The sequence below is a fragment of the Myotis yumanensis genome, unplaced genomic scaffold, assembly GCF_028538775.1.
Source record: "Myotis yumanensis isolate MYYU_CA2020_CCGP unplaced genomic scaffold, mMyoYum1.0.hap1 SCAF_2, whole genome shotgun sequence".
NCBI classification, from domain to species: Eukaryota; Metazoa; Chordata; class Mammalia; order Chiroptera; family Vespertilionidae; genus Myotis; species Myotis yumanensis.
The window spans coordinates 138,247,301-138,274,315 of NW_027223753.1; the positions used below are offsets into that span (position 1 = coordinate 138,247,301).

A 27,015-nucleotide genomic window follows, 5' to 3' on the forward strand; every position below is an offset into this window, starting at 1 on the left:
CCTCTCCGCCTCCCCGGAAACTCGCATGTATCCACCTGGGATTGAACCTGGCCCCTCAGTGCAGTCCCCCTTGAAATATCCCAGTCACTTCCAGCCTCGTCAGAGGTCTTTGGCTCTGTCACTTCACCGTCCACTTCCGTGCTTTCTGCTCTTCTTTTCAAAGCTTGACTTTGTAGTTGGGGAAGAACATTTTCCTTTTGGCCAGCATCAAGTGAATCGCCATCATGGAGAAGGAGGCCAACCACGTCACGGCGCCTGTCACTGTGTAGGCGAGACCGAGGAAAAGGCTGCTGCCCCCGCTCCACGTCAGGGTGGAAAGAACGACTGACTTCTCGCCTTGGAATCTGGTGACTGGGAAGTCTAAGGAAAGGCGGCCTGTTAAGGATCTGTCTTCGCACTTCTCAGCTCCACCACCCTGTATCCTAAATACAGCAGGTTGGACCATATAACATTGCTGTTTCTGTAGGTCAAAACAGGGTTGAATGATTTCATATGGTCTAATCTTTATCAAGTAGTACATTGTATGTTACTGTAATGGAATTAGGTAAAAACAAGGCTTCCCTCTACAACATTATCATGTACAAAAGTGATTCTGACACATAGATCGATCAGAGTGACTTACAGACAACTGAAAATTGAACAAATATATTTAAACCGAAGGAAACAAAAAGAATACAGATAGGTTTTACAGCAAACCTGACTTTTCTTTTTATGACTCAGGAGACCCGGGGTAGGGTGAAATCATTTTAGGCTAAGGTTTGAATTCCTACCTCAGCCTAATTCTTCAAGTGGAGTGAAGAACAAAATAATAGTGAGCTATTGCCCTGGCTGGCGTGGCTCAGTTGGTTGAGCGCCGTCACCCTGGTTGTGGATCGGGGTGGGTGCAGGAGGAAACCTATCAATGTTTCTCTCTCACATTGTTGTTTCTCTCTCTCTTCCTCTCCCTCTAAAAACATATGAAAAAAATAGTGAGCTACGTGGTGAAATATTTTTGGTGGGAAAACTAAAGATGGGGCATTCGCTTGGGTTTCGGAAAGGCCAGCATCCCTCACTGCTGGGGTGAAAGTGCTTGAAGTGGGTTTGCTATCATTAGCATTTTAATGATGTCATTTTGATTATACATGTGGTCTGAGGTTTTTAAACATCTGGTGCCTTTTTGTAAACCAAACTAATAAACAAACAAAGGCTTCTCATAGCAACGGCACAGGACAGCAGCATTTCCCAGCAAAGTTCTCAAAAGGCCTCAGATCACTTGGCAACCTGCTATTTAAAGGCACAGGGAAACTAAGCCTCTCTTTTACGTCAAAACTCCTCATTGTCACCAGGACCTTGAGCGCCACCTCAACTCGTCGGCCTGTTTCCTCTCTCCCTCAGCTCCAGCAGAGGGTCTTTCCTCACACCAAGAACAGCCTCTCTCTGTTAGAAGTGGAAGGTGATTTCTGTAGCTCAGGCTCCGGTCTCTGTGCACATCGGCCAGGCCTTGAGGCTGGGTGGGTAATATGCACCCAGGGCTTAACACGGGTAGTGCAAGGCTAGGACTGAAGCTCGAAGATTTAGACCTGAGCGTCACCAGCATTAAAATGTGACTGGCTGAAGTCACCCAAGGAGAGCTTGTCTCCAGAGGAGAAAGAGAGCATCTCCTCTGTTGGGAACACAGACTCCCCCCTTGTTCCCCTCTGCCCCAAACTCACCACCAGGCACTGTGAGGACAGCAGTTCATGACATTTGTTCCTCCCTCCTCCCTATTTCTTGATGGCAACTGACCTGCTTTACTGGTAAGGCAATCACAGACCAAGTCCGTGGGATCAGAAGGTCCAAGTCCGGAGACCACTGTCAAGCTCCTTTTTTGTTGTTGTTGTTAAATATTTTGTTATTGTCTAAAGTTTTACAAATGTCTCATTTCCCCCCAATTGACCCTCCCTCTGCCATTCCCACCCTGAGGGCAGCCCCCACTGCCCCAGTGTCTGTGTCCATTGGTTATGCAAATATGCATGCAAACAAGTCCTTTGGTTGATCTCTAATCCCCACCCCCCTCCCCTGCCATTTGTCTCTGGATCCATTTTAGTTCATCAGTTTATGTTGATCATTATATCCCACATACGAGTGAGATCATGTGATATTTATCTTTCTCCAACTGGCTTCTTTAGCTTAGCATAATTCTCTCCAGTTCCATCCGTGCTGTTGCAAATGGTAAAAGTTTTTTATTTTTTAATAGCAGCATAGTATTCCATTGTGTAGATGTGCCACAGGTTTTTAACCCACTGATCTGCTGATGGGCACTTAGGCTGTTTCCAAATCTTAGCTATGGTAAATTGTGCTGCTATGAACCTAGGGGTGCATATATCTTTTCTGATTGGTGTTTCTGTTTTCTTGGGATATATTCCTAGAAGTGGGAATACTGGGTCAAATGGGAGTTCCATTTTTAACTTTTTGAGGAAATTCCATACTGTCTTCCACAGTGGCTGCACCAGTCTGCATTCCCACCGGCAGTGCAAGCAACTTTTAATCTCAAATTTTTTTGGTGAGGGAGGGGAGAAGGCAGGGTTGCTGAAATGTTACTCTTTATAGCTTTCATTTTCACAGAATAGAATTAGAGGCCCTGCTAAAAGGAAGGCGCTGCAGGCAAACAGAAAGAGGCAACAAACTGACAGGTAGAGATGGTGTCTCATCAATGAGGAACCTCCGACTGAGGAACATCCCTACCCCCTGTCAGGAAGGAAATGTCCTCACTCTATTCTGGATTGAAATGATGGAGCAGTCATTCACTTATCCCCAAGATTTCTCATTCAAGCTCCCCGGCAGATAAAGAAACTGAGGAGGTATTTTGTGCTAAGATCCTCTGGCCCACTGGGGGTCCCATGAACCACTCCTAGCCAGCAACCCTGAGATGCCACATGGCTGACCTCAAAGCTGTGTACAAGCCCTGGAAAGATCCTGCCTCTCAGAGATGAGTTTGAAGAATAGAAAAGTACAGAATGAAATAATTTGACAACTAGCACCCAGATGGACACTGATTTTCCTTCATTACAAAGAGAAGTAGTATAAAAGGATACTGTAGGTTATGTCGAAACTATAGTTACCAGCAGGCAAACCTTCAGTAAAATGCTGTACTCGATTGAGTTGACGGTGTAGTTTCTTGAAAGTGGGAAAGGCAGCTGTCCGCATCCACACAATGAAGTCCTCATTGATGAAGCCATTGTTCCCTGAGTCCACTTCGTCCAGTTCATAGATAGGCTTAGGCCAGTTTGGGGGCTTTGCAGTTCCTGTGGGAACAAAATAATGGGCGTGGTTGGGAAAAATCACCTACCCACCTTCAGTTTTCCTTAGAGAATGAAATAACTTTTGATTTTTTGAGGAAAGAGAAATAGATATTAGAATTTAAAAAAAAGTGTGTGTGTGTGTGTGTGTGTGTGTGTGTGTGTGTATGTAACTACCTGAGTATGTAACCATTAAAAATAATGGTTATAAAGACTTAAGGACACAGGGTGGGGGGCATGCTGATTATATTTTTGTAAGGTAAAAAAACAGTGGAATATAAAATTATATGTATCTTATGTGTCCTAAATGAAGCACTGAAAAAGTAGGTAGAGCACAATAATAGTGGTCATATTCTGTGATAGCATTATATGCTCTGATAGCATCATAACTTCACTAGTGATCTAAAGAGAGTCAATGAAAATACTTGGTTTATATTTAAAGAAAAAAGAATGACAACCATTGATGAGGCAGCGGAAATGGGAACTCTTGTGTGGAACATATAAGTGTGTGGACGAACATGATCTCTGGCAAAAGAAATAAAACACACACACACACACACACACACACACAAAACATTATTTCTGACAATTTAGGAACATGCATCAAAAGCTTTAATATATGTTGCATACATTTCAGCCCAGAAATTCTTCTAGGAATGCACTGTAAGGAAATAATCGTGGAAGTGCATGGAGATTGGGCTGCATAGATATTCTCTGCAGCACTGGGCCTAAGAGCTCAAAAAGGAGGAGGAATTGGTAAATGGGGGGAGGCAGAGAGCACAGGTGTTGCAAGTCTGTTCTAAAACCAGGAGGCCTGGCAGGTTTCAGTGCCACAGCAATGCTGAAAGCACAGGGTGGGGGCCAGTGCCAGGGCGTGAGCCTGTTGTGTTTATTGTCATCCTCACACTGCTTACTTTACTGTGGGCATGTCTGCCATTCTTACTCCACAGCAGAATCTTGTGTACAGTGTCTTTCTCATCTTCTTTTCACAGTCCAGTGCCTGGCACATAGTAGGTGTTGAGCCCACAATCCAGGCATGTGCCCTGACCAGTAATTGAACCATGGCCTCCTGGTTCATGGGTCAATGCCCAAACACTGAGCCACACCAAACAGGCAATACAGTTTTTATTATCAACTTCTGTAAGCAAAGAAACCATCAACAAAATGAAAGGCAACCCACTAAATGGGAGAACATATTTGCCAATGCTACATATGACAAGGGGTTAATTTCCAAAATATATAAAGAACACATACAACTCAACATCAAGAAGACAAACATCTCAATTCAAGGACTTAAAGAGACACTTCTCCAAAAAAGACATTTAGATGGCCTATAGATATATGAAAAATGCTCAACATCATTAATCATCAGAGAGATGCAAATGAAAACCACAATGAAATATTATCTCACCCTATCAGAATGGCTACCAAATAAAAAACAACAATTGTTGGCAAGAATGTGGAGAAAAGGGAACCTTCATGCACTGTTGGTAGGAATGCACATTTTTGTAGCCACTGTGGAAAACAGTATGAAGTTTTCTCAAAAAATTAAAAATGGAACTACCTTTTGACCCAGTGATCCCACTTTTGAGAATATATCCAAAGAACCTGAAACACTAATTTGAAAGAATATGTGTGGGATTTCTAATATGGCAGTGGAATAAGTGGAAGCTACACTGACACTCTCCCAGGACCAAACTGGAAATACAACTAAAATACAGAACTACTACCCTGAAAAATCAACTGAAGATTAGCTGGATAGAACTCTGATAACCAAGGACAGAAAGTGGAGACCACATAGAGACTGGTGGGAAGGGCTGAGGTGTGAAAGGGCTGGCTGGAGTCCCACAGACAGCAGCTGAAATTCTGGAGGGATATCTCAGCTGTGGGGAGATCCCACTGAGAACTCTGGGAGTATTCTGTGATAGCATCATATTCTCCCCAGCAGAGAGCACCAAAACTGAGAAAGGTGCCCACATAACATCTGCTGTGAAAAGCAGCAGGGTTGCTGTCTGCCAGACAGAGATGGCTGGAAATGCAGGCAAGCTCTTAAAGGGCTAATGCACAAAATTTCATGTGCAGCCACTCACCTTGGGCTCCAGCAGAGGGAGGGCAGAGTGGACTAGAGCTGTGTGAGCAGAAGCCAGGATTGGGGGCTCTGAGGTTGAGTTTGGAGGGCAGCCACCTCGGTTTCCTGTGCTGAGTCATTTCCTCACACTGCAGAGGACATCTTTCTCCAGTAGATGTTGGAGGGATTATAATACCAGATATCAAGTTATACTACAAAGCCACTGTACTCAAAACAGCCTGGTACTGGCACAAGAACAGGCATGAAGGTCAATGGAACAGAACAGAGACCCCAGAAATTGACCCACACCATTATGCTCAATTAGTATTTGACAAACAAGGCAAGAATATACAATGGAATTAAGACAATCCTATACAATAAAAGGCTAATATGCAAATTTTCCCCTCCACCAGGAGTTCAACCGGGAGTTCAACCAGGGGGCAGGGCCAACCAGCCAACCACCTGTGGCCTATCCCCCAGCTGGTCCCACCCCTGATTGGCCCCACTACTCCGATCGGGGGTGGGGACAGCAGGCCAACCTCCTGCATCCCCTCCCCCTGGCCGGCCTGGCCTGATCGGCCCCAATCAAGGCTGGCTGGCTGGACCCCACCCATGCATGAATTTGTGCACCAGGACTCTAGTCTCTTCAATAAATGGTGTTGGGAAAATTGGACAGATACATGCAAAAAATGAAACTTGGACCACCAACTTACACCATACACAAGACTAATCTAAAAATAGATAAAGGACTTAAACGTAAGTCATGAATCCATAAAAATTCTAGAAGAAACCATAGGCAGCAAAATCTCAGACATCTCTCATAGCAATATGTTTACCAATACATCTCCTAGGGCAAAGAAAACTAAGGATAAAACAAACAAATGGGACTACATTAAAATAAAAAGCTTTTACACAGCTAAAGAAACCATCAACAAAACAACAAAAAATCCCACTGCATGGGAGAACATATTTGGCATTGATACATCTAATAAAGGGTTAATATCCAAAATATATAAAGAACTCATACAACTTAATAAAAGGAAGATAAACAATCCAATAACAAATGGGCAAAGGACCTCAATAGACACTTTTCGAAAGTGGACATACGGAAGGCCAAGAGACATATGGAAATATGCTCAAAGTCACTAGTCATCTGAGAGATGCAAATCAAAACGACAATGAGGTATCATCTCACACTTGTCAGAATGGCTATCAACAACAACTCAACAAACGACAAGTGCTGGCGAGGATGTGGAGAAAAAGGAACCCTCGTGCACTGCTGGTGGGATGCAGACTGGTGCAGCCAGTGTAAAACAGTATGGCATTTCCTTAAAAAAATAAAAAATGGAACTCTCATTTGACCCAGTGTTCCTGCTTCTAGGAATATATCCCAGGAAAACAAAAACACCAATCAGAAAGGATATACTAGTATGCACACCTATGTTCATAGCAGTACAATTTGAAATAGCTAAGATTTGGAAACAGCCTAAATGCCCATCAGCAGATGAATGGATTAGAAAATTGTGGTACATCTACACAATGGAATACTACACTGCTGTAAAAAAGAAGGAACTCCTACCATTCTCAACAGCATGGATGGACCTGGAGAGCATTATGCTAAGCAAAATAAGCCAATCAGAGAAAGATAACTATCACATGATCTCACTCATTTATAGAATATAATGAACATCATAACAGAAATAGCTACAGAGACAAAGAAGCATCAAACAGACTGTCAAACTACAGTGGGAAGGCAGGGGAGGGTTGTGGGGTGGGGGTGGGGGGTAAGAGATCAACCGAAGGACTTATATGCATGCATATAAGAATAACTAGTGGACACAGACACTGTGTGTGGGGGGTGAGGGCATGTGTCGGGTGGTAGGGGAGCTCGGGGGGAGGTCAGTGGGGAAAAAAGGAGACATATGTACTACTATTTGTAATACTTTAAACAATAATAACCCCCCCCCCCCAAACACAAACAAAGAAACCCCACACAACTAGGCCCAGGAGTAAATTCAACAGAAGATAAATGCTAATAAAAGTTAAGAAAAAATGGTGAAAACCTCGGAATTCAATTATATAGTGACCATTCATTCCATTTTTGCCTAAGACACTCCCAGTTTATGCCTGTTGTCTGTTATCCCATCTGATAAGCACCTATCCCAAACAAATATTGTCTACAGGGTGTGAGATACCCATGTGCTTACTTTAACGTGTGATTAGTGAAAGATAACCTGAGACCCTTTCAGTCACATATTCCTGCAAGCTGCTAGACATTCCAAGCAGTTAGGCCAGAGCCTCTGTCTTGGGCTATGAGACACAAGAAGCTGTCAGACTGCAAGTCAGTGGGATCCGTGGCAAACATGGGAAATTACAGGTTATGTTATACGTACATGCCGTAGTGTGGGAAATAGATGCTGAGTGGTCTTTCTGAGAGTAGTCTGAACTCTCTTGTAACATTAATTTTGTTATTCATTACATAATGTATTTTATTGTTTGATATCAGTTTTTTATTTGCTAGTAAATCCCTTTAGCTGTAAAGAATAAAAAATGGAACATGTATGTTTGATGTCAAATTAAGTACAGTTTCTAAAGGAAGTTGACGAATGTGATACTTGCAAGGTTGGTTGGCATTTGGAACCATCATAGTGTCAATGACCACATGAAAATCAAAACACATAAAACTGCTACAGAGAGGGAAAACCAAGATGGCAGCATAGATAAACACCTGAAATTGCTGCCTCGCACAACCACTTCAAAAATACAACTAAAGGACAAAATGGACATATCCAGAACCACAGGAAGGCTGGCTGAGTGGAAATTCTATAACTAGAAGGAAAGAGAAAAGCACACTGAGACTCAGAGGAGGTGCAGAAGTAAAGTGTAAAGTGCAGAGGTATGGAGGCGCTCGCAGAAAGGGCTGGCAACTGAGGACATGGTTGTCTTTTTCAATCGAGAGGGAGTGTCAACCTCCCAACTGCTCTGAACTCCAGTTCTGGCTGAGTCTCTGGGGACCCAGACTCATACGGAGAGAAACTGGACTGTCTGGCATCGGGCGAAACTCGAGGGTGGCTTTCTCTCAGAGGTGCTTGCAGCAATTACCGCAGGACACTGAGACTCGGAGCCTCTTAGGGCAGGGCTAAGGATCAGCCATAGCTGTTTGGCCTGCCCTGTTGATTCCCTAAGACCCTGCCCCACCCAAGCTGTGCCCAGAGGCTTTTGCATATGAATGGCCTGGCCCTTGGCAATCTAAAATTACCTAACAAACTGCAGCTGAGTCAGAGACCCAGAACATCCAAAAGAAGGCCCAAGGCCCCACAGCAGCTTGCATTGCTTCACAGCTGGGCCTCAACTGGGCACCTCCAAACCCCAAACAAAGAAGAGGAATCTGCAGATCTCTCCATAGCTCCTGCTGGGTAGCCTTAGGAAGAGGCTAAATTAGCACCTCCTTAGAGATCCAAGTGCCAGTGTACCCAGTGGTCAGAGTGGGACCACCCAGATTACAACTCCTCAGATCCATAAGGGACACACTCAGGGGGCAGACTCAGTGAGCACCAAAGCCCCACTGAAGCAAGTCTTGCCCCATAAGGGTGTCTCCAGCACAGAAGTTCTCCCACTGTAGACACAGCTGATTCTCACAGCCAATTGGCCTGGAGGTCAATTCCTCCCAGTGATACCTACAACAATCAAGGCTTAACTACAAAAGGACTGTGCACAAAGCCCACAAGGGGGTGCACCAAGAGTGTCTACCTCAGGTAATTGGGACACTTAGCACAGAAAGGCACTCTATCGACACAGCGAAGCATAAAAAATGCCAAGACAAAGAAACAGGACACAAACGACAGAACTGGAGGAAAGCAAACTGCTGGATATAGAGTTCAAAACCACACTTTTAAGGTCTTTAAAGAACTGTCTAGAAGCCACCGATAAATGTAGTGAGATCTTCAAGAAGACTGGTGAGACCGCCAATAAATGTAGTGAGATCTTCAAGAAGACTGGTGAAACCCTAGATGTTGTGATAAAGAACCAACTAGAAATTAAGCATACACTGACTGAAATAAAGAATATTATACAGACTCCCAACAGCAGACCAGAGGATCGCAAGAATCAAGTCAAAGATTTAAAATACGAAGAAGCAAAAAACACCCAACCGGAAAAGCAAAATGAAAAAAGAATCCAAAAATACGAAGATAGTGTAAGGAGCCTCTGGGACAGCTTCAAGCATACCAACATCCAAATTATAGGGGTGCCAGAAGAAGAGAGAGAGCAAGATATTGAAAACCTATTTGAAGAAATAATGACAGAAAACTTCCCCTACCTGGTGAAAGAAATAGACTTACAAGTCCAGGATGCACATAGAACCCCAAACAAAAGGAATCCAAAGAGGACCACACCAAGACACATCATAATTAAAATGCCAAGGACAAAAGACAAAGAGAGAATCTTAAAAGCAACAAGAGAAAGACAGTCAGTTACCTACAAGGGAGTACCCATACGACTGTCAGCTGATTTCTCCACAGAAACTTTGCAGGCCAGAAGGGAGTGGTAAGAAATATTCAAAGTGATGAATACCAAGAACCTACAACCAAGACTACTTTATCCAGCAAAGCTATCATTCAGAAGTGAAGGCCAGATAAAGAGCTTCACAGATAAGAAAAAGCTAAAGGAGTTCATCACCACGAAACCAGTATTATATGAAATGCTGAAAGGTATCCTTTAAGAAGAGGAAGAAGAAGAAAAAGGTAAAGATACAAATTATGAACAACAAATACACATCTATCAACAAGTGAATCTAAAAATCAAGTGAATAAATAATCTGATGAACAGAAAAAAAAAAAAAGGAATCTGCAGATCTCTCTATAGCTCCTGCTGGGTAGCCTTGGCAGAGGCTAAATTAGCACCTCCTTAGAGATCTAAGAGCCAGTGTACCCAGTGGTCAGGGTGAGACCATCAAGATTACAACTCCTCAGATCCATAAGGGACACACACTCAGGGGGCCGACTCAGTGAGCACTAAAGCCCCACTGAAGCAAGTTTTGCCCCATAAGGGTGTCTCCAGCACAGAAGTTCTCCCACTGTAGACACAGCTGATTCTCACAGCCAATTGGCCTGGAGGTCAATTCCTCCCAGTGATACCTACAACAATCAAGGCTTAACTACAACAAGACTGTGCACAAAGCCCACAAGGGGGTGCACCAAGACTGTCCACCTCAGGTAACTGGAGAGGCTGAGCCACTGGGCCCTATAGGACACCTAGCACACAAAGCCACTCTATCAACACAGGGAAGCATAAAAAATGTGGAGACAAAGAAACAGGTCACAAATGACAGAAAGGGAGGAAAGCAAACTACTGGATATAGAGTTCAAAACCATGGTTATAAGGTTTTTCAATAATTTTCTAGAAACCGCTGATAAATTTAGTGAGACCCTCGATAAATCTAGTGAGACCTTCGAGGATATGAAAAAGGACCAACTAGAAATTAAGCATACACTGACTGAAATAAAGAATATTACACAGAGATCTAACAGCAGACTAGAGGATCCTAAGAATCAAGTCAAAGATTTGAAATACAAAGAAGCAAAAAACACCTAACTGGAATAGCAAAAAGAAAAAATAATCCAGCCCTAACCGGTTTGGCTCAGTGGATAGAGTGGCGGCCTGTGGACTGAAGGCTCTCAGGTTCGATTCTGGTCAAGGGCATGTACCTTGGTTGCGGACACATCCCCAGTAGGAGGTGTGCAGGAGGCACCTGATCGATGTTTCTCTCTCATCAATGTTTCTAACTCTTTATCCCTCTCCCTTCCTCTCTGTAAAAAATCAATAAAATATATTTTTAAAAAAAGAATCCAAAAATATGAAGATAGTATAAGGAGCCTCTGGGACAACTTCAAGCGTACCAACATCTGAATTATGGGAGTGCCAGATGAAGAGAGAGAGCAAGATATTGAAAACCTATTTGAAGAAATAATGACAGAAAACTTCCCCTACCTGGTGAAAGAAATAGACTTACAAGTCCAGGAAGCGCAGAGAACCCCAAACAAAAGGAATCCAAAGAGGACCACACCAAGACACATCATAATTAAAATGCCAAGGGCAAAAGACAAAGAGAATCTTAAAAGCAGAAAGAGAAAGTAACTCAGTTACCTACAAGGGAGTACCCATACGACTGTCAGCTGATTTATCAACAGAAACTTTGCAGGCCAGAAGGGAATGGCAAGAAATATTCCAAGTGATCAATACCAAGAACCTACAACCAAGATTACTTTATCCAGCAAAGCTATCATTCAGAATTGAAGGTCAGATAAAGAGCTTCACAGATAAGGAAAAGCTAAAGGAGTTCATCACCACTAAACCAGTATTATATGAAATGCTGAAAGGTATCCTTTAAGAAGAGGAAGAAGAAGAAAAAGGTAAAGATAAAAATTATGAACAACAAATACATATCTATCAACAAGTGAATCTAAAAATCAAGTGAATAAAAAATCTGATGAACGGAATAAACTGGCGAGTATAATAGAATCAGGGGCATTGAAAGGGAGTGGACTGACAATTCTAGGGGGGAAAGGAGCATTGGGGGTACGGGAAGAGACTGGACAAAAATCGTACACCTATGGATGAGGACAGTGGGGGCGCGTAAGGGCAGAGGGTAGGGTGGGAACTGGGTGGAGGGGAGCTATGGGGGGGGGGGGGGATAGAGGAACAACTGTAATAATCTGAACAATAAAGATTTAATTAAAAAGAAACTGCTACATAACCTTAGAATCTACTTCAAAGGTTTGTGCTTATTTTTTTTTAAAAAAGTGTATCCAAAGACAATGCTTTACCTTGTGTAGCTATAGAAGGCCCATTTATTTCATTATGTGGGCATGGATTGACTTTCCATTTAGATCAAATGAGTTTCCTTCTAGTTACACTTTTTTATTTGATTTTTTTTTAATAATAAAAAAAACCTTTAATGTGTTGGCTCCATTAGCACAGAAGAACTTTGTAAACAGTTAAATGAGGCCAATTTTACATCAGTGTCTTCAGATGCTTAAATAGAAAATCAGAGTAAGTTAATTATAATAATGGCTTAATTTTTTTGTTTGATTCTTTATGGAATCAGAGCAAAGCTTTTTGATATTCAATCTTGAAAGATAAAACCTCTGACATTAAAATAAATATTACTATAAAGTCAGTTTACAAATTCCATAATTGAATGTAAATTTTTTGGTTTTGTAGTGATAGCATAAATGCAAATTTGGTGGAACACAACATCTGAGTAAAGATAATTTTGTTAGTTAATTGGGAAATTTAAAGAGAAATGTTCCCATCCAGTGTGGCTCAGTGATTGAGCATCAACCTATGAACCAGGAGGTCACAGTTTAATTCCTGGTCAGGGCACATGCCTGGGTTGCAGGCTCAAGCCCAGTGCAGGAGGCAGCCAATCAATGATTCTCTCTCATCATTGATGTTTTTATCCCTCTTTTCCCCTCCCTTCCTCTCTGAAATTAATAAAATTATATTTAAAAAAAGAGAAAAATGTGCTTAAAATTGTTTGAGGTATGTATATAATTCACAATTATACCTAAAGAAGCTATGATATTTTATTAATCAAAATAAGAGTTGTATGTTGTGCAAAGTTGAGTATTTTTATATATTCATAGAGAAACTAAACTGTAAAATTTTTAAAATTCTTTATTGTTGAAAGTATTACATATGTTCCTCCCCACCACAGGCCCCCATTGAACTCTCCCAGACTGCCCCTGCCCCCTTAAATTGCAAAAATTTTACAAGGACGCGGATGCTAAATGAAAAATATTCTTAGCATGGTATATATGTGGTCTGTTTTTTAACACATCAACCAGAATTTTAGAAATGTTTGAGCTCTTAAAGAACTATTTTGTATGTCAACCGATGTGTCCTATAATGATCGTGAACTTTTTTTGATAAATGAGCCATCTAACTTCTGGTTGACTTTTGTTCAAAATAGTTGAAAAAAATTTTAAGTATCTGAAATATGGAATGCCAAAAAACTTTAGTTTTTGAAGATTTAGTATGTAGCAAACAAGAAGATATTGAAACTTACCTCTATAAAAGCAAGGGGATAATTTAAAATATAAAATAATGAGAGCTCAAAATGTATATAAGATTTAAGTTTAAATTATATAATTGTGCTTTAGAATATCTCAATGTATATTTTGATGAAGCTCCTATTTTTAACTTAGTAAAATTTTCTGCTCTACCAGAATTAAATGAGATCAAGATGTTGTAGCATTTAAATTTAGTAATACATTCAAAAGAATCATAAATAGAAAAAAAATGAAGTCGAAAAGACACTACCTATGAAAATATTTGGGTCACAATATTAGTATATTTCAATAGAAAAGCACTGAAACTGAGAATATCTCCCATTTTGTAAAATTGGCTGTGAGCATAATAGGTATACCTCAGCACCTGTACATATTTTCTCAATTAAAAAAATTATGGTTAAAAGAGAGAGATTAATTAAGGTGTTAACAAATTCAAATTAACTAACCATAAAATGCAACTTTAAAAAAGATTGTGGATAATTTTGTGAAAGTTAAAAAGAATATTTTAATAAAATATTATTTACACAAATAAAAATTTATTAGAAAAATACAGAGGCATGTAATGAAGATAGATACGGCTAAAAAACTTATTGAAGTATGTGACTATGTATCCAAAATTATTATTCTGTTTATGTTATCTTTTAATATTTAGGTAATAAAGGAGTTTTTTTAGGTTGGCTTAATGTACACAGATGTATTATTTTAAATAGTTTCATTTTAAAGGAGTTTGTAATAGAATTATTTATAGGTCTACCAAAATAATGTTAATTTATTGATCAATAAATAAAAATTTCAAAGAAATATATCCGTAGTAATTCTGGTGCCCCCTTTTATTCTCAAAAGTAAACCATCTCAGACAATAAATTATGTGGTCACCCTAATTTTAGATGAAGCAACCAGTTTCTTAAAACATTGCCTTTTTACTAATGGTAAACTGGACGGAACCAGGGCAACAATTATTTCATGTTTCAGCAGGTATGTGATAGAGGTGTCCACAGGTATGGAAAGTTAAAACAAAAACGAAGTCAACAAAGAAGGAAAGAAGAGGAAACCATAATTATTTCCTCACACGTAAACACCAAAGTTTCTACAAATAGATAAAAAACATTACACTAATGTATGGCTCTTACCTGCAAATGCACTAGGAAGATCATTGGAAGTTGGATTCTGAAACTTGATGAACTTGTCTGACCACCATGTAATTCCACTTGATAGCATTGGGACTTTGATATATATAGATGAATTAATATTATATGAAAGAATGATGGTGTCTGTAAAGAAATTAAAAATTGTGTTAGAGATGTAAGCAAGTAATTTTGCACCCTCTGATATGCAAAGCTAGACATGACAAATAAACCAGGGTTTTAGCAGACTCTCAACATGCCTACATGCTATAGATGCTGGAATTACAATACTATTTCTATATGAAATATCTTGCCAAGGCACCAATGATTGAAAATACTCTTAAGCTCCATTGAACTCATGTCCCTAACCACTTTGAAACTCTAGTAAGAAAGAACTTACTTGCAAATGAAATACAGTAAGTCAGTAGATAATGAATACAAAATTATTAAAAAAAAAAACAACCTCACACAAACCTGCCATTCTGCTACAGAGATGATCTTCTGAATGTTTAGTTACACACTTATAAAAGGGCACACCATGGAGAGAGAAAAAAAAATCACCTACCATTGAACATGCTGTTGGCGATAGCTCCACAAGGACAGATGGGGGTTCCATCGTGGGTCTTTTTGAATGAATCACAGCTTTCAACATCCTGGATATAAGATGATACACTTTTGAGAAGTGCTTTTGCTCAACTCCCTTAGAATGTTGAGAGTGAGAACACTGGCAATGTAAACCTTCCTGCCCTGATTTATTGGCACAGACCAAGATTATGGTCTACTCACTGGTTTTTCCCAGGCTTCCAGCTCACTTAGGCTAGAAAAATCTTTGTGTTTTGGAGGTGTGTGTGTGTGTGTGCGCGCAGTTTTTCCCCCCTCATTAACAATACATAGTATAGCAAATATGTCTGTAAGAAGGAACTTTACCTTACTGGCTGTGCTAAATATCACCCTAAGTCTACACTGGAATACATTTTAAAACCTGTTTTTATTGAAGTGCAATTTATATTCCAAAAGTATAAAAGTCATCAATCTATAGCTAGATGACTCACTAGTATCTACCTAAGAACCAGAATATATTTTTATTTTTTATTTTTATTTTTAAAAAATATATTTTATTAATTTTTTACAGAGAGGAAGGGAGAGAGATAGAGAGTTAGAAATATCGATGAGAGAGAAACATCGATCAGCTGCCTCCTGCACATCTCCTACTGGGGATGTGCCCGCAACCCAGGTACATGCCCTTGACCGGAATCGAACCTGGGACCTTTCAGTCTGCAGGCTGACGCTCTATCCACTGAGCCAAAGAGGTTTCGGCCAGAATATATTTTTAAAAGAATGGTCGCTAAAAATCATTTATTACTTTAATATAATAATGTCAGTATAAAAAACAGTTTTCTCCTTGTTTTTCTTGTTGGCATGCTAAATATCTTCTATCAAGAATAAAGTTTTGCAATCCTAGGACTGCAAGGGTATTCAATTAAATCAAAGGCTTTTATTCAAGTGGAGCCCAACTTCCTTAAAATTGGCTAGATTGACGGCCCCAATTATAGGAAAGACACTGCTAGACACTGTGAGCCAGACTAAGACAAATCCCTCAGAGTTAAAATTTGATTTTACAAATACAGTTATTTCCCAGCAACACTAGGAGATATGTTTTCCTAGGGGTTGTGGTAGGCATCAAAGTCATGTGATTTCAAAGCAAATCCATGAAGCATAATTTAAAATTGGAGCCACTGAGTGTATTTAGGTGTGTGTGCATACTGGGCATGTGAAAGGATGAGACTGGTTCTCTGTGGTCCAGCTCCAGGGGTTTTTGTCTTTTTATCCTTAGGATGTAGCACAGTACAAAATGGTATAAAAATGTATCAAAATGGTTGGTGATTCCATCAACTAACATGGGCAACTTTAAAGATAACCACAGAAATTACAGGTAAGGGAATAATACTAAAATCTAATCAACGCGTCAACCTAGTATACCATCAACTTTAACAGAAACATAAAATCCTGATTGCGGTTGGAAGATACTAGAAGATTTACCCTTCTGACACATTCATTATTACCAAGATTTGGACAATTCAATATGTATCCAATTTTAATGTAAAATTCTGTCAAATAAAAAAAATGGTTGGTGCATGAAAGGATACACCTTTTTAATCAGGCAAGATTCACATTACTGCTCTGAAGAGGGAAAGTAACTCCTTTTCTCAATAGCAGTTATCCTGAATACACAGCCTCTTCAGTTTATGCAAGAAGGAAATGAACATTTCTATCTGTAAAACCTCAGCTTTTGAGTTAATTTTCCATATTCTCTTTTAGACTGAAAAATCCATCTGGTTTAAAGAAAAAAAAAAAAGGAGCCTGGCCAGTGTGCTCAGTGGTTAGAAAATTGGTCTGCCCACTGGAAGGTTGTGGGTTCAATTCCCAGTCAAAGATTGGAGTGCATGCATGAAGCAACCAATGGATGTGTCTCTCTCACATCGATATCTCTCTCTCTCTCTCTCTCTCTCTCTTTCCTCTTCCTCCCATTTCCTGGAAGGAAAAAATATCCTCACTCTTAGGGTGAAGATAAAAAAAAAGGATATTATGCCAAAGTAAATAAAGCCTTACCTTTATATTTCTACCCATCAGTTGGCTATTACTTCTGGATAGAATATAATGATAGAGGTTCTGATGGAAGCCATATAATTTGTAGTACATATAAACATTACCCTGTAAAGGAGAACAGTGAAAAGTAAGAAGAGAGTAAGAAAAATAAACTGGAATATTAATAAACATAAGATTTTCAAAATATAAAAAGTGGTAAATAAAAAATTATGGAAACAAAGTTTTTTATATCAAATAGAAAACCCAAGAAATCATTATTAAAAATCAGTGTTGGAACCCTGCGGGGGAGGTTAGCTTGGTTGGTTGAAGGGTTGTCCCATACACCAAAAGGTTGTGAGTTTGATTCCCGATCAGGACACATACCTGGTTTTCGGTTTGATTCCCTGGTTGGGGCATGTATGGGAGGCAACTGGTTAATGTTTCTCTCTCACATTGACATTTTTCTTTCTTTCTCTCTCTCCTACTTCCTCTCTCTAAAATCAGTAAAACATAGCCTTGGGTGAGAATTAAGAAAAGAAAACAGTGTTGCTCACCCGAATAAAAAAAAAAAATCAGTGTTGGATATAATATTAAATGACAGCTGGAATTGAAAAATAATTAAAATCCTATATAATAAAGAGGGAATATGCTAATTGACCATCATGCCCTCATAAGAGGGCAGTGCTCACAGTCACAAGATGGCAGCGCCCAGTCCCCTCAGCCCTGCCGGGGGCCTCTGGTCCTCCTGCACCCCCCACTGACTAAGGCTCAGGCAACCAGGGCTGGCCGAGGTGCAGGCAGGCCTCAGATGGCGGCTGCCCAGCCGCCCAGGGCCAGCCCGAGGCTCAGGTAACCAGGGCCGGCCCGAGGCTCAGGTAACCAGGGCTGGCCGAGGCTTGCGCTGCCAGCAGTGGCAGCATCAGAGGTGTGATGGGGGCATCCCCTTCCCCTGATTGCCGGGTTGCCTCCCGCCTCTGAGGGCTTCTGTACTATGAGAGGGGGCAAGCCAGGCTGAGGGACCCTCCCCCAGTAAAAAAATAAAAAATAAAAATCAGTGTTGGAAAATCCTGGTCTATAAAGAATTATTAAAATGGCCAAATAACTTATTTTGAATGTTTTTATAAGGGCTACTGCATTCCTGCCTTGAAAATATTTTTATAACTGGGCTTTGTATTCTCAATATGTAAAATTTGATTTTACAAATACAGTTATTTCCCAGCAATACTAGGAGATATGTTTTCCTAGGGGTTGTGGTAGGCATCAAAGTCATGTGATTTCAAAGCAAATCCATGAAGCATAATTTAAAATTGGAGCCACTGAGTGTATTTAGGTGTGTGTGCATACTGGGCATGTGAAAGGATGAGACTGGTTCTCTGTGGTCCAGTTCCCGGGGTTTTTGTCTTTTTATCCTTAGAATGTAGCACAGTACCTGGCGTATAGTACCTGCTCCAGAAATGGCAAACCCCTTGGAAAAAAGATGGAATAATTCACTGATAAAAAAAAAAGGTGATTTTCACTTTAGTTTTAAGTAGCCTTGTTGCCATGAGAGACATGCCTTTTCATGGGTTCTGCTGTATGAGGCTGCCCAGTCATAGGCCACTTCCATGCTTCCACCTTTATGGTAACACTAGAGGCCCAGTGAATGAAACTCGTGCATGGTGGGGGCGGGGGTCCCTCAGCCTGGCCTGCACCCTCTCCAATCTGGGATCTCCTGTGGGATTGGGTCTAAACCGGCAGTCGGACATCCCTCTCGCAATCTGGAACTGCTGGCTCCTAATCACTCATCTGTCTGCCTGCCTGATCGCCCCTAACCGCTCTGCTTGCTGGCCTGATGCCCCTAACTGCTCCCCTGCCTGCCTGACCGCCCCTAACTGCCTCTGCCTGATGGCCTGATGCCCCTAACTGCTCCCCTGCCTGCCTGATCGCCCCTAACTGCTCCCTTGCCAGCCTGATTGCCCCCTGATCACCACCTAACTGCTCTCCACTGCTGGCCTGATCGCCCCCTAACTGCCTCTGCCTCGGCCCCTGCCACTGTGGCTTTGTCTGGAAGGACATCTGGAAGACGTCTGGTCTAATTAGCATATTACCCTTTTATTAGTATAGATACCAAGCCCCTGGAAATTCTCTGGGCAGACTTGATACAGATTTTACTAACAGCATATATATTGCTAATGTAGCTGTTTATTATTAATATATGAGCTACCTCCAAAATAATGAGGCCTGTGTCCAAAACTATATGACGGCTTCATTTATTTAAAGTGCCTCCCACAAGTTATGTGCTATGTTCTGTGCCAGAAATACAGAAGTATTCCTTTACAATTCCCCGAGTAAATTTTCTTACACTATGTAAAAAACAGCATTTGGAGAGGATGTTGGCCCCACCCTAAAAACCTTTAAGAGGATGAGTATGGAAAATGGGAGCTGGTACCAGGGCAGACTGGAAATAAAGGTCATGGTAAGTGCGGCCAGTTACAGAAAACAATGAAAGCCAGTGAGCTTAATCACTTGTAAGAGAAAAATCTTTGAAACACCGAGAAGGGAGATGCTGGGCCATGACAGAGGCAGGCTGCAGCATAATAAACACCGAGCCTGGATGTGAAGGTGGATAAGCCAGGCGCAGCGAGAATGACTGATTACATTTCCTCACCCAAAGGGGAAACCTCTATTGTTGACCCTTAACTACAGAAAATATGAAGTCCACAGAAAGGAATTTACCATACATTTTCTTGGAAGCTAAAAAGAGAATTCTACTTACCCCAAGTGATATGTTTATATAAATGATAAAATAAACAGGCAGAGAACACACCACATTAGGGAGAGGAGTGTTTTCATAACCTTTTTTCAATGATTCTTTGTCCAAGTTTTTGCTTAACAAGGCCTCAAAGACCATCACCTCTTTGATTAGTCCTGGCGGCACATACTCTATGGCATTTCTTCTCTTTACACCAGTGGCACTTGGTGCAGGACTCCGAACTTAAAGCAGAGTCTCACGTGGGTTCATCACCAAGCTCATATCATACGTGCTGACTGGCGAGTGAAAGGTCCTGTAATTGCTCTAAGCAGTGGGTTGGATTTGTACGGGAAAGCCTTTGCCTGAAAGGAATGGTTAGCAGCTGTAACACTTCCTTTGCTTTAGGGCTTCAAAGGATGCAGACAGATGGGAACTGAAGCCCTTTAAAGGTTTTGTCCTTTGCATCTTTTTCTTAAAAATGTGTAAGTACTCTGAGCCCCCCAAGAAAGAACAACCCTGCTTGACAAATTGATTTCAAGTTTTCTGACTTCCAGAACTGTGAGAGAATAAATTTCTGTTGTTGTAAGCCTCCCCTCTAAATTAAGTGACTCGAACTTTTACTTTGGGGGGCAGCATGGGGAACTGAGGAAGCCAAGAAAGGGTACACCTGTAGAGAACTAGAATTTTGACCTACAATAAAAGAATACATTTGTAAAACTTCCCCCACTGACTTTATATAGATTTCAGTTATAACCCAAGTACAACTCAGTAATTTCCTTGTAATTTATACCTGACTTACAAAATGATTAGAGCTACCCATAATCAATAGAGATGTCTTCAGAATATTATTGATACCAACATGCTATCTTATGGGGCCAAGGGGAAAATAAGAAAGATACAACATAAAACCAAAACCGCCCAGCTGGCGTGGCTTAGTGGTTGAGCATCAACCTATGAACCAGGAGGTCAGAGCACATGCCTGGGTTGCAGGCTTGGTCCCCAGTAGGGGGTGTGCAGAAGGCAGCCGATGAAGATTCTCTCTTATTATTGATATTTCTATTTCTCTCTCCCTCTCCCTTTCTGAAATCAAAAAAAAATATATTTAAAGAAGAAAGAAATGAACTTATAATTAGCCTTAAAAACATAAAACCCAAGCCCCCTAGAACATAGAGCCATATAATTTAGCACTTTATTTTTCCTCCATTCATTTACTATTCTAGAAAGTGTTTCCTGAGCATCTACCATGCAAAATATACAGTGCTATGCACCGTGGAGGAAGCAAAGATTCATGTACTCATTCAATAAACATTAATCGACCCAAGCACTGTTACGGGGGTTTGGGATAAAACAGTACAGTGAAAGACAACAAACAATACATTTATATAATAAACTTTTAATTTATATAGTATATTAGAGGTGATAAGTACTATGGAAAAAATTGAACTTACAGCGAAGTAACAAGGATCAGGAGCGCAGGGGTGGAGTAAGTAGACAGGCTACAGCAAGAAATAGGTTGGCCAGCAAAGGCCTTACTGAGGTGAGAACTGAGCCAAGATCTGAAGGAGGCAGGGGAATTAGACAAATGGATAGCAAGTACAGGGAGCAACACAAGAGTATGTCCAACTTGGCTGAGGAATGAGGAGCCCACTGTGGTTGGTGTGGGGGTAGGTGGGAGAGAATGGAGAGATTAGGTCAGAGAGGAGGCGCGAAGCCAGATCAGGTGGGCCTTGTAAAGCCTTGCACTTTTTCACTCAGTGGAAAGAGGAGCCATTGCAGGAATTTTTAAGCAAAGGAATAACATAATATGACTTGTGCCTTATAAAGCTTACTCTAGCTGCTCTGTTGAGACACTGATGCAAACAGGGAGACCTGTTAGGAGGCTATTGCAGAAAATCAGGTGAGAGTTGGGTGTGGCATGGGGCTAGGTAGCTATAGCAGATGTGTGGAGAAGTGGGCAGACTCTGGATACATTCTGGAGGCAGAGCAAACAGGGTGGAATGGATGTGAGATGTTTGCAAGCAGGAGTCAAGAATGACTCCTGGGTTTTGGCCTGGGCACCAGAAGGATGGAGCTGCTATCAGCTGAGATTGAGAAGTCTGTGGTTGGAATGGGTTTTTTCGGGGGTGGGGTGGGGTGGGGAAAAGTGGGTGTCAGGAGTTGTTTTGGAAAAGCTGAGCTTCACATATCTGGTGATCATCCAAATTTTGACATCAGGAAGGCAATTGGAAATACAAGAGTGGATAGTGGAAAGGAGGTTTGGGCTAGAGCTATAAGACTGATGGCAATAGTTGGCACTTAAAGCCAAGAGGTTGATGCCGTTTCTAAGGGAGCGAGTGCGCATAGCGAGGAGAATGCTGAAGGCTAAGACTAAAACCCTGCAGACCTCAGCAAAGAGTTTGAGGAAGATGGAGGGACAGCAAATAAACCAAAGAAGGGCAGCCAGAGAGCTAGGAGGTTTTCCAAGAGCGCGGTATCCTGAAATCCATGAGGACATGTGTCAGGGATGAGGGAGTGATCCATCGCCTGTGTCGGCCGGGCTGACAAGGAACCAAGGACTCCCAGCTGGATTTATCCACATCGAAGACATTGGCAACCTTGCAATTTCACGGAGCCTTCTGAAACCTTCTTAAGAATACACTACAGTCTAGGACAGTGATGATGAACCTTTTGAGCTCGGCATGTCAGCATTTTGAAAAACCCTAACTTAACTCTGGTGCCGTGTCACATATATAAATTTTTTGATATTTGCAACCATAGTAAAACAAAGACATATTTTTGTTATTTATTTTATATATTTAAATGCCATTTAAAAAAGAAAAATCAACCAAAAAAATGAGTTCGTGTGTCACCTCTGACACGCGGGTCATAGGTTCGCCATCACTGGTCTAGAACCTAGCTTCCTTCTTTCTTTTACTCCCTCCTCCACTCCCTCCTTCCTGCTCCCCTTCCCTCTCCTCCACAGGGGCCAGAGCTGTGTTGTCTAACTGCTCTCTCAGTCTCCTCCGGCTCCCTCCCATTTTTTCCTTACAGGCAGTTCCCCCAATAAATCTCTTGCATGTCTAATCCTGTCTTGGCATCTGCTTCTCAGAGGACGTGGACTAACTAACACACGACTTTAATCAGCCCAAGAGCAAGACTCTCTTAATATTTCTTTGGCATTTCTCACCGCCTCTGACAGCCAGGCCAAGGCTTGCCCTAGGGATTAGGCAACTGCATATGTAGAATGACTTGGGGGGTCCCAAGGAGAGTCCCACCAGGTGTGTGACCCTCTGCCACGAACTCACTGTGTGACCTTGGTGCAGACACTTAACCTCTCAGCCCATTAATTTTCTCACTATAAAATGAGTGGTTAGGTTCCGTGATCTCTAGTATCCCCTCTTGAGCTGACATTGGAGTAAAACCTGCTTGATTGATGTGAAGAATTATGTGACAACATTGAGTAGAAAAAGAATTGGAAACTTAGAGACAAAGGAGAACAACATTTCAAAGGGAAAAAAGGGGTGAGGAGTCGCACGTGAACTCAGAACTTTATATATTTTCAGTTTCAGGAAGCACTTGGTGGAAATCTTGAACTTACTGCCAGTCTCCTTGGGAGATCAGCATATAGCCAATTGAAGGCTCTTGATTTCACTTACTTGCATTGTCTCTGGCAGGTAAAAAGGAATGGAGCAGGAGCATTTTTTGTCAAAATTAATGGCGTTTTCCCGAAGTTTTGCACAATTTGCACATATATTTGTGTAATTTATCTGTCAGGTAGGAAAAAGAACAATGAAGAAGATTTGACTTTGGGTGGTGGACACAATGCAATCTACAGATGATGTATCATAAAACTGCACACTTAAACCTATATAATCTTGTTGAACATTGTCACCTCAATAAATTTAATTAAAAAAACTACATGAGTATATATATCTTAAAATTCAAGCCCTGAGTCCATCAAGGTCAGGCTGTCTGGGTCAAGGGCATGTTGTCTGGCCACGACTGAAGGGCAGCCCAGTGTACAGGGAGATCTTTTGTGATACTCAGGAGGAATGATGGGCCTTTCATTTTGGGACCTGTAGCATTTTGCCACTGATCTGGAATTCAGTGTTTTTACTGATTCTAGAGGCCCGGTGCACGAAATTCGTGCACGGGGGTGGGGGTGGGGTCCCTTTATCCCAACCTGCACCCTCTTCAATCCGGGACCCCTCGGGGGATGTCTGACTGCCCTTGGGATCGGGCCTAAACCGGCAGTGGGACATTCCTCTCACAATCCAGGACAACTGGCTCCTAACTGCTCACCTGCCTGCCTGCCAAATTGCTCCTAACTGGCTCCCCTGCCAGCTCCTAACTGGCTCCCCTGCCAGCATTTTGAAAAACCCTAACTTAACCACCTCTGCCTGCCAACCAGATTGCCCCTAACTGCCCTGCCCTCCAACCTGGTCACCCCCAACTGCCCCCCCCCCCCCCGCCCCGCTGGCCTGGTCACCCCACATAGCCTGCTGTTCAGTTGTTTGGTCACCCCTCACTGCCCCCCCACCCCCCCACCAGCCTGGTTGCCCCACACAGCCCGCTGCTCAGTCATTTGGTAGCCCTCACTAACCCCCTGCCGGCCTGGTCACCCCACGCAGCCTGTTTGGTCATCCGTTTGGTTGTTTCGGTTGCAATGGTCACTTAGGCATATATATATATAGATAGATAGATAGATAGATATCTATCTATCTATCTATCTATCTATCTATATATATATATATATATCTCCTATTGTGATAAAGCCTTCTGCCTGGATCACAAAAAGGTGTCATTAGGAAAGTATTAGTCTGCCGAAACCGGTTTGGCTCAGTGGATAGAGCGTCAGCCTGCGGACTGAAAGGTCCCAGGTTCGATTCCGGTCAGGGGCATGTACCTGGGTTGCGGGCACATCCCCAGTAGGAGATGTGCAGGAGGCAGCTGATCGATGTTTCTCTCTCATCGATGTTTCTAACTCTCTATCCCTCTCCCTTCCTCTCTGTGAGAAATCAATAAAATATATTTAAAAAAAAAAAAAAGGAAAGTATTAGTCAATATCTCATAAGAAGTGGGCCTATGGCCTGAGTCTAATCAGCTTTTTGGGGAAGTCACTTCACTATTTTTCCATTTTATTGTATGGAAAATATGTATACAAATGAATTCTTCTACATGGCATCTAGAGGACGTTATTAAAAATCATCAAACATAGAAAAAATAACTATTTCCAAAATGTAGGGTTACTGACATGTGGCATAAATCTGATTTAAAAATGTTGTTACATTCTATTTTTTAAAAGTTCAATTCTTTGAAAATGGTAGGGTGGACTTTTTTTAAAAAGGGGAGTGTGTCCCAAATGAGCAAGTCCTGTGAGCTCTGGCTGAGGGACTCCGTTGTGTGAAGGTCACTTATTCCTGGAGAGAGATGCTGGGAGCTGGGAGAAAGGCAAGAAGAAAGGCAATAGGAGGAGTGGGACTGAACCGATCTTCTCCTTTCTAAAGTTCTCCTCAGTATTTGCTATAATCCATTCTCTCAACAAGTTTCTGGGCACTGAACAAGGAAGGGGTTGTGGGTACTGTGACCACGCCAGGCATGGCTGAGCTCTCTGTTCTTATCACACATTGTCTTACCTACTCTATCATTAGCTCACTGAGGGCACAGATCAACTTTGGCTTATCTGCCTCATCTGCATACCCCACAGAATTCTCAGCACCTCTCACACTCCGGGATGTTAAATCACCGTCCACAGACTTGGCCTTCTCAATTTTGCCACTAGCCATGTGGGCAGAGGGAACAGATCAGCTGTCCATGGCTGCCTGTGGAGTAAAGGTCACACAATCTGGGATGTAGGCAATCTGCTCAGAGCTGATGTAAATAAGACATTTCTTCATTCATTAGGCTGAAAAATGGGCATGGCCGATTTAGCCTTAGACCAACTCTCATCTCCCCTCCTCAGACCAGCTTCTGGGGGTGTCATCCTCCAACAGCTTGTTAATCACATTGGCAAGAGACTTGTGACTGACGGGTGTGCCCTTAGCATCAGCTTTTCTCACTGAGTAGAACTTGGTTTATTTTGCTAAGTGTCCCTAGTAGGCCAGAAAGGTTTGGGTTGGTTCTTGCCATTCCAGATTGAGTTGAACTCAGAGTTCATTTGCAAAGGGAAAGACACTATGCTTGAAATGGGCTAAAATAGAAGACCTCTGCCTTTGGCTCTTCACTTTTTTTTTTAAAGTCCTCACCTGAGGATATGTTTTTATTGATTGTTAGGAAGGAAGAGGGAGAGGGAGAGGGAGAAGGAGAATCAGATGAAGAGGGAGAGGGAGAGGGAGACACATTGATGTGAGAGAAACATTGATCAGTTGCCTCCCATATGTGCCCCGACCAGGGATTGAACCCGCGACCTAGGTATGTCCCGTGACTGGGAATTGAACCTGCAACCTGGGGTATGGGATGATTCTCCAACCAACTGAGCCACCCAGACAGGCAGTCATTTGGCCTTGCCTCTCCTCCCACCCCTATCAAGTGCTTGCTCAGTCCTCTGCCAGCACAAAAGCCGGCCTTTCCCAGGCCCTGTGAACAAGTATGGTTGAGCTGACAGTGTGAGAGTGATTTGTCCTCATGAGGACATAGGGATGAATAAAGCCACCACACACAGGCTCTGTCACCAACGGGCACCTGCCCACCGAAACAGGGATGTTACAGTCTCATTTAGTTCCTGTGGAGGGGTTGTGTTCTCAAATGGATCACTCATTCATAGTCCCCAAGCAGAAAGTTCTTAGAAATCGCATTAAACATGTAAGAAGAGACAAACCTCTATTTCCTTGGTGCTCTTTGCAGACAATAGGAGGATGATGCCCATGCCCAGGCACAATGCTCCCGTGGCAAAGAAGCCAGAGAGGACCTTGGAGGCTGAGAGCTGCAGCCGGTAAGCTGGCAATCGCTGCTGCTTCAAGGCAGTGTTGTCTGGCAACAGGGACCACCACACCTGGGATGGCCTGTCCATTTTGGTCCTGCAGGTGGCTGAGAGACTTTTAAGACATTTATAACATTACTACTCAGAGTCATCCCCCATAACGGTAATACTAACTTAAGAATGAAGTGGACTTTCCTTTGTAGTTACAATCTTTCGGCTTCCCGAATTACTTCTCAACCAGGCCTGACATTCAGCAGGAGCACCGCTTTCTTCAATCAG

The 27,015-nt window shown here is 42.0% G+C and overlaps 1 protein-coding gene across 1 annotated transcript; it reads right to left on the reverse strand.

Moving 5' to 3' along the window:
• Positions 1 to 26,826, reverse strand: LOC139002101 (cell cycle control protein 50C-like). The gene is made up of 7 exons (XM_070403514.1): positions 26,635 to 26,826; positions 23,474 to 23,584; positions 17,132 to 17,233; positions 15,087 to 15,174; positions 14,528 to 14,668; positions 3,054 to 3,263; positions 1 to 360 (listed from the first exon to the last, which is right to left on the reverse strand). Exons 1-7 carry the CDS (start codon positions 26,824 to 26,826, stop codon positions 158 to 160), a joined length of 1,047 nt encoding a protein of 348 aa, XP_070259615.1. The 3' UTR covers positions 1 to 157.
• Between the last annotated feature and the right edge of the window lie 189 nt (positions 26,827 to 27,015).

Coding starts and splice junctions, on each gene's coding strand:
- LOC139002101 (XM_070403514.1), bottom strand. CDS start 26,826: ATGGACAGGCCATCCCAGGTGTGGTGGTCCCTGTTGCCAGACAACACT. Junction 14,669..15,086: donor CGCCAACAGCATGTTCAATG/GTAGGTGATTTT, acceptor ATTTCTTTACAG/ACACCATCATTCTTTCATAT. Junction 361..3,053: donor TAGTTTCGACATAACCTACA/GTATCCTTTTAT, acceptor GCCTTTCCTTAG/ACTTCCCAGTCACCAGATTC.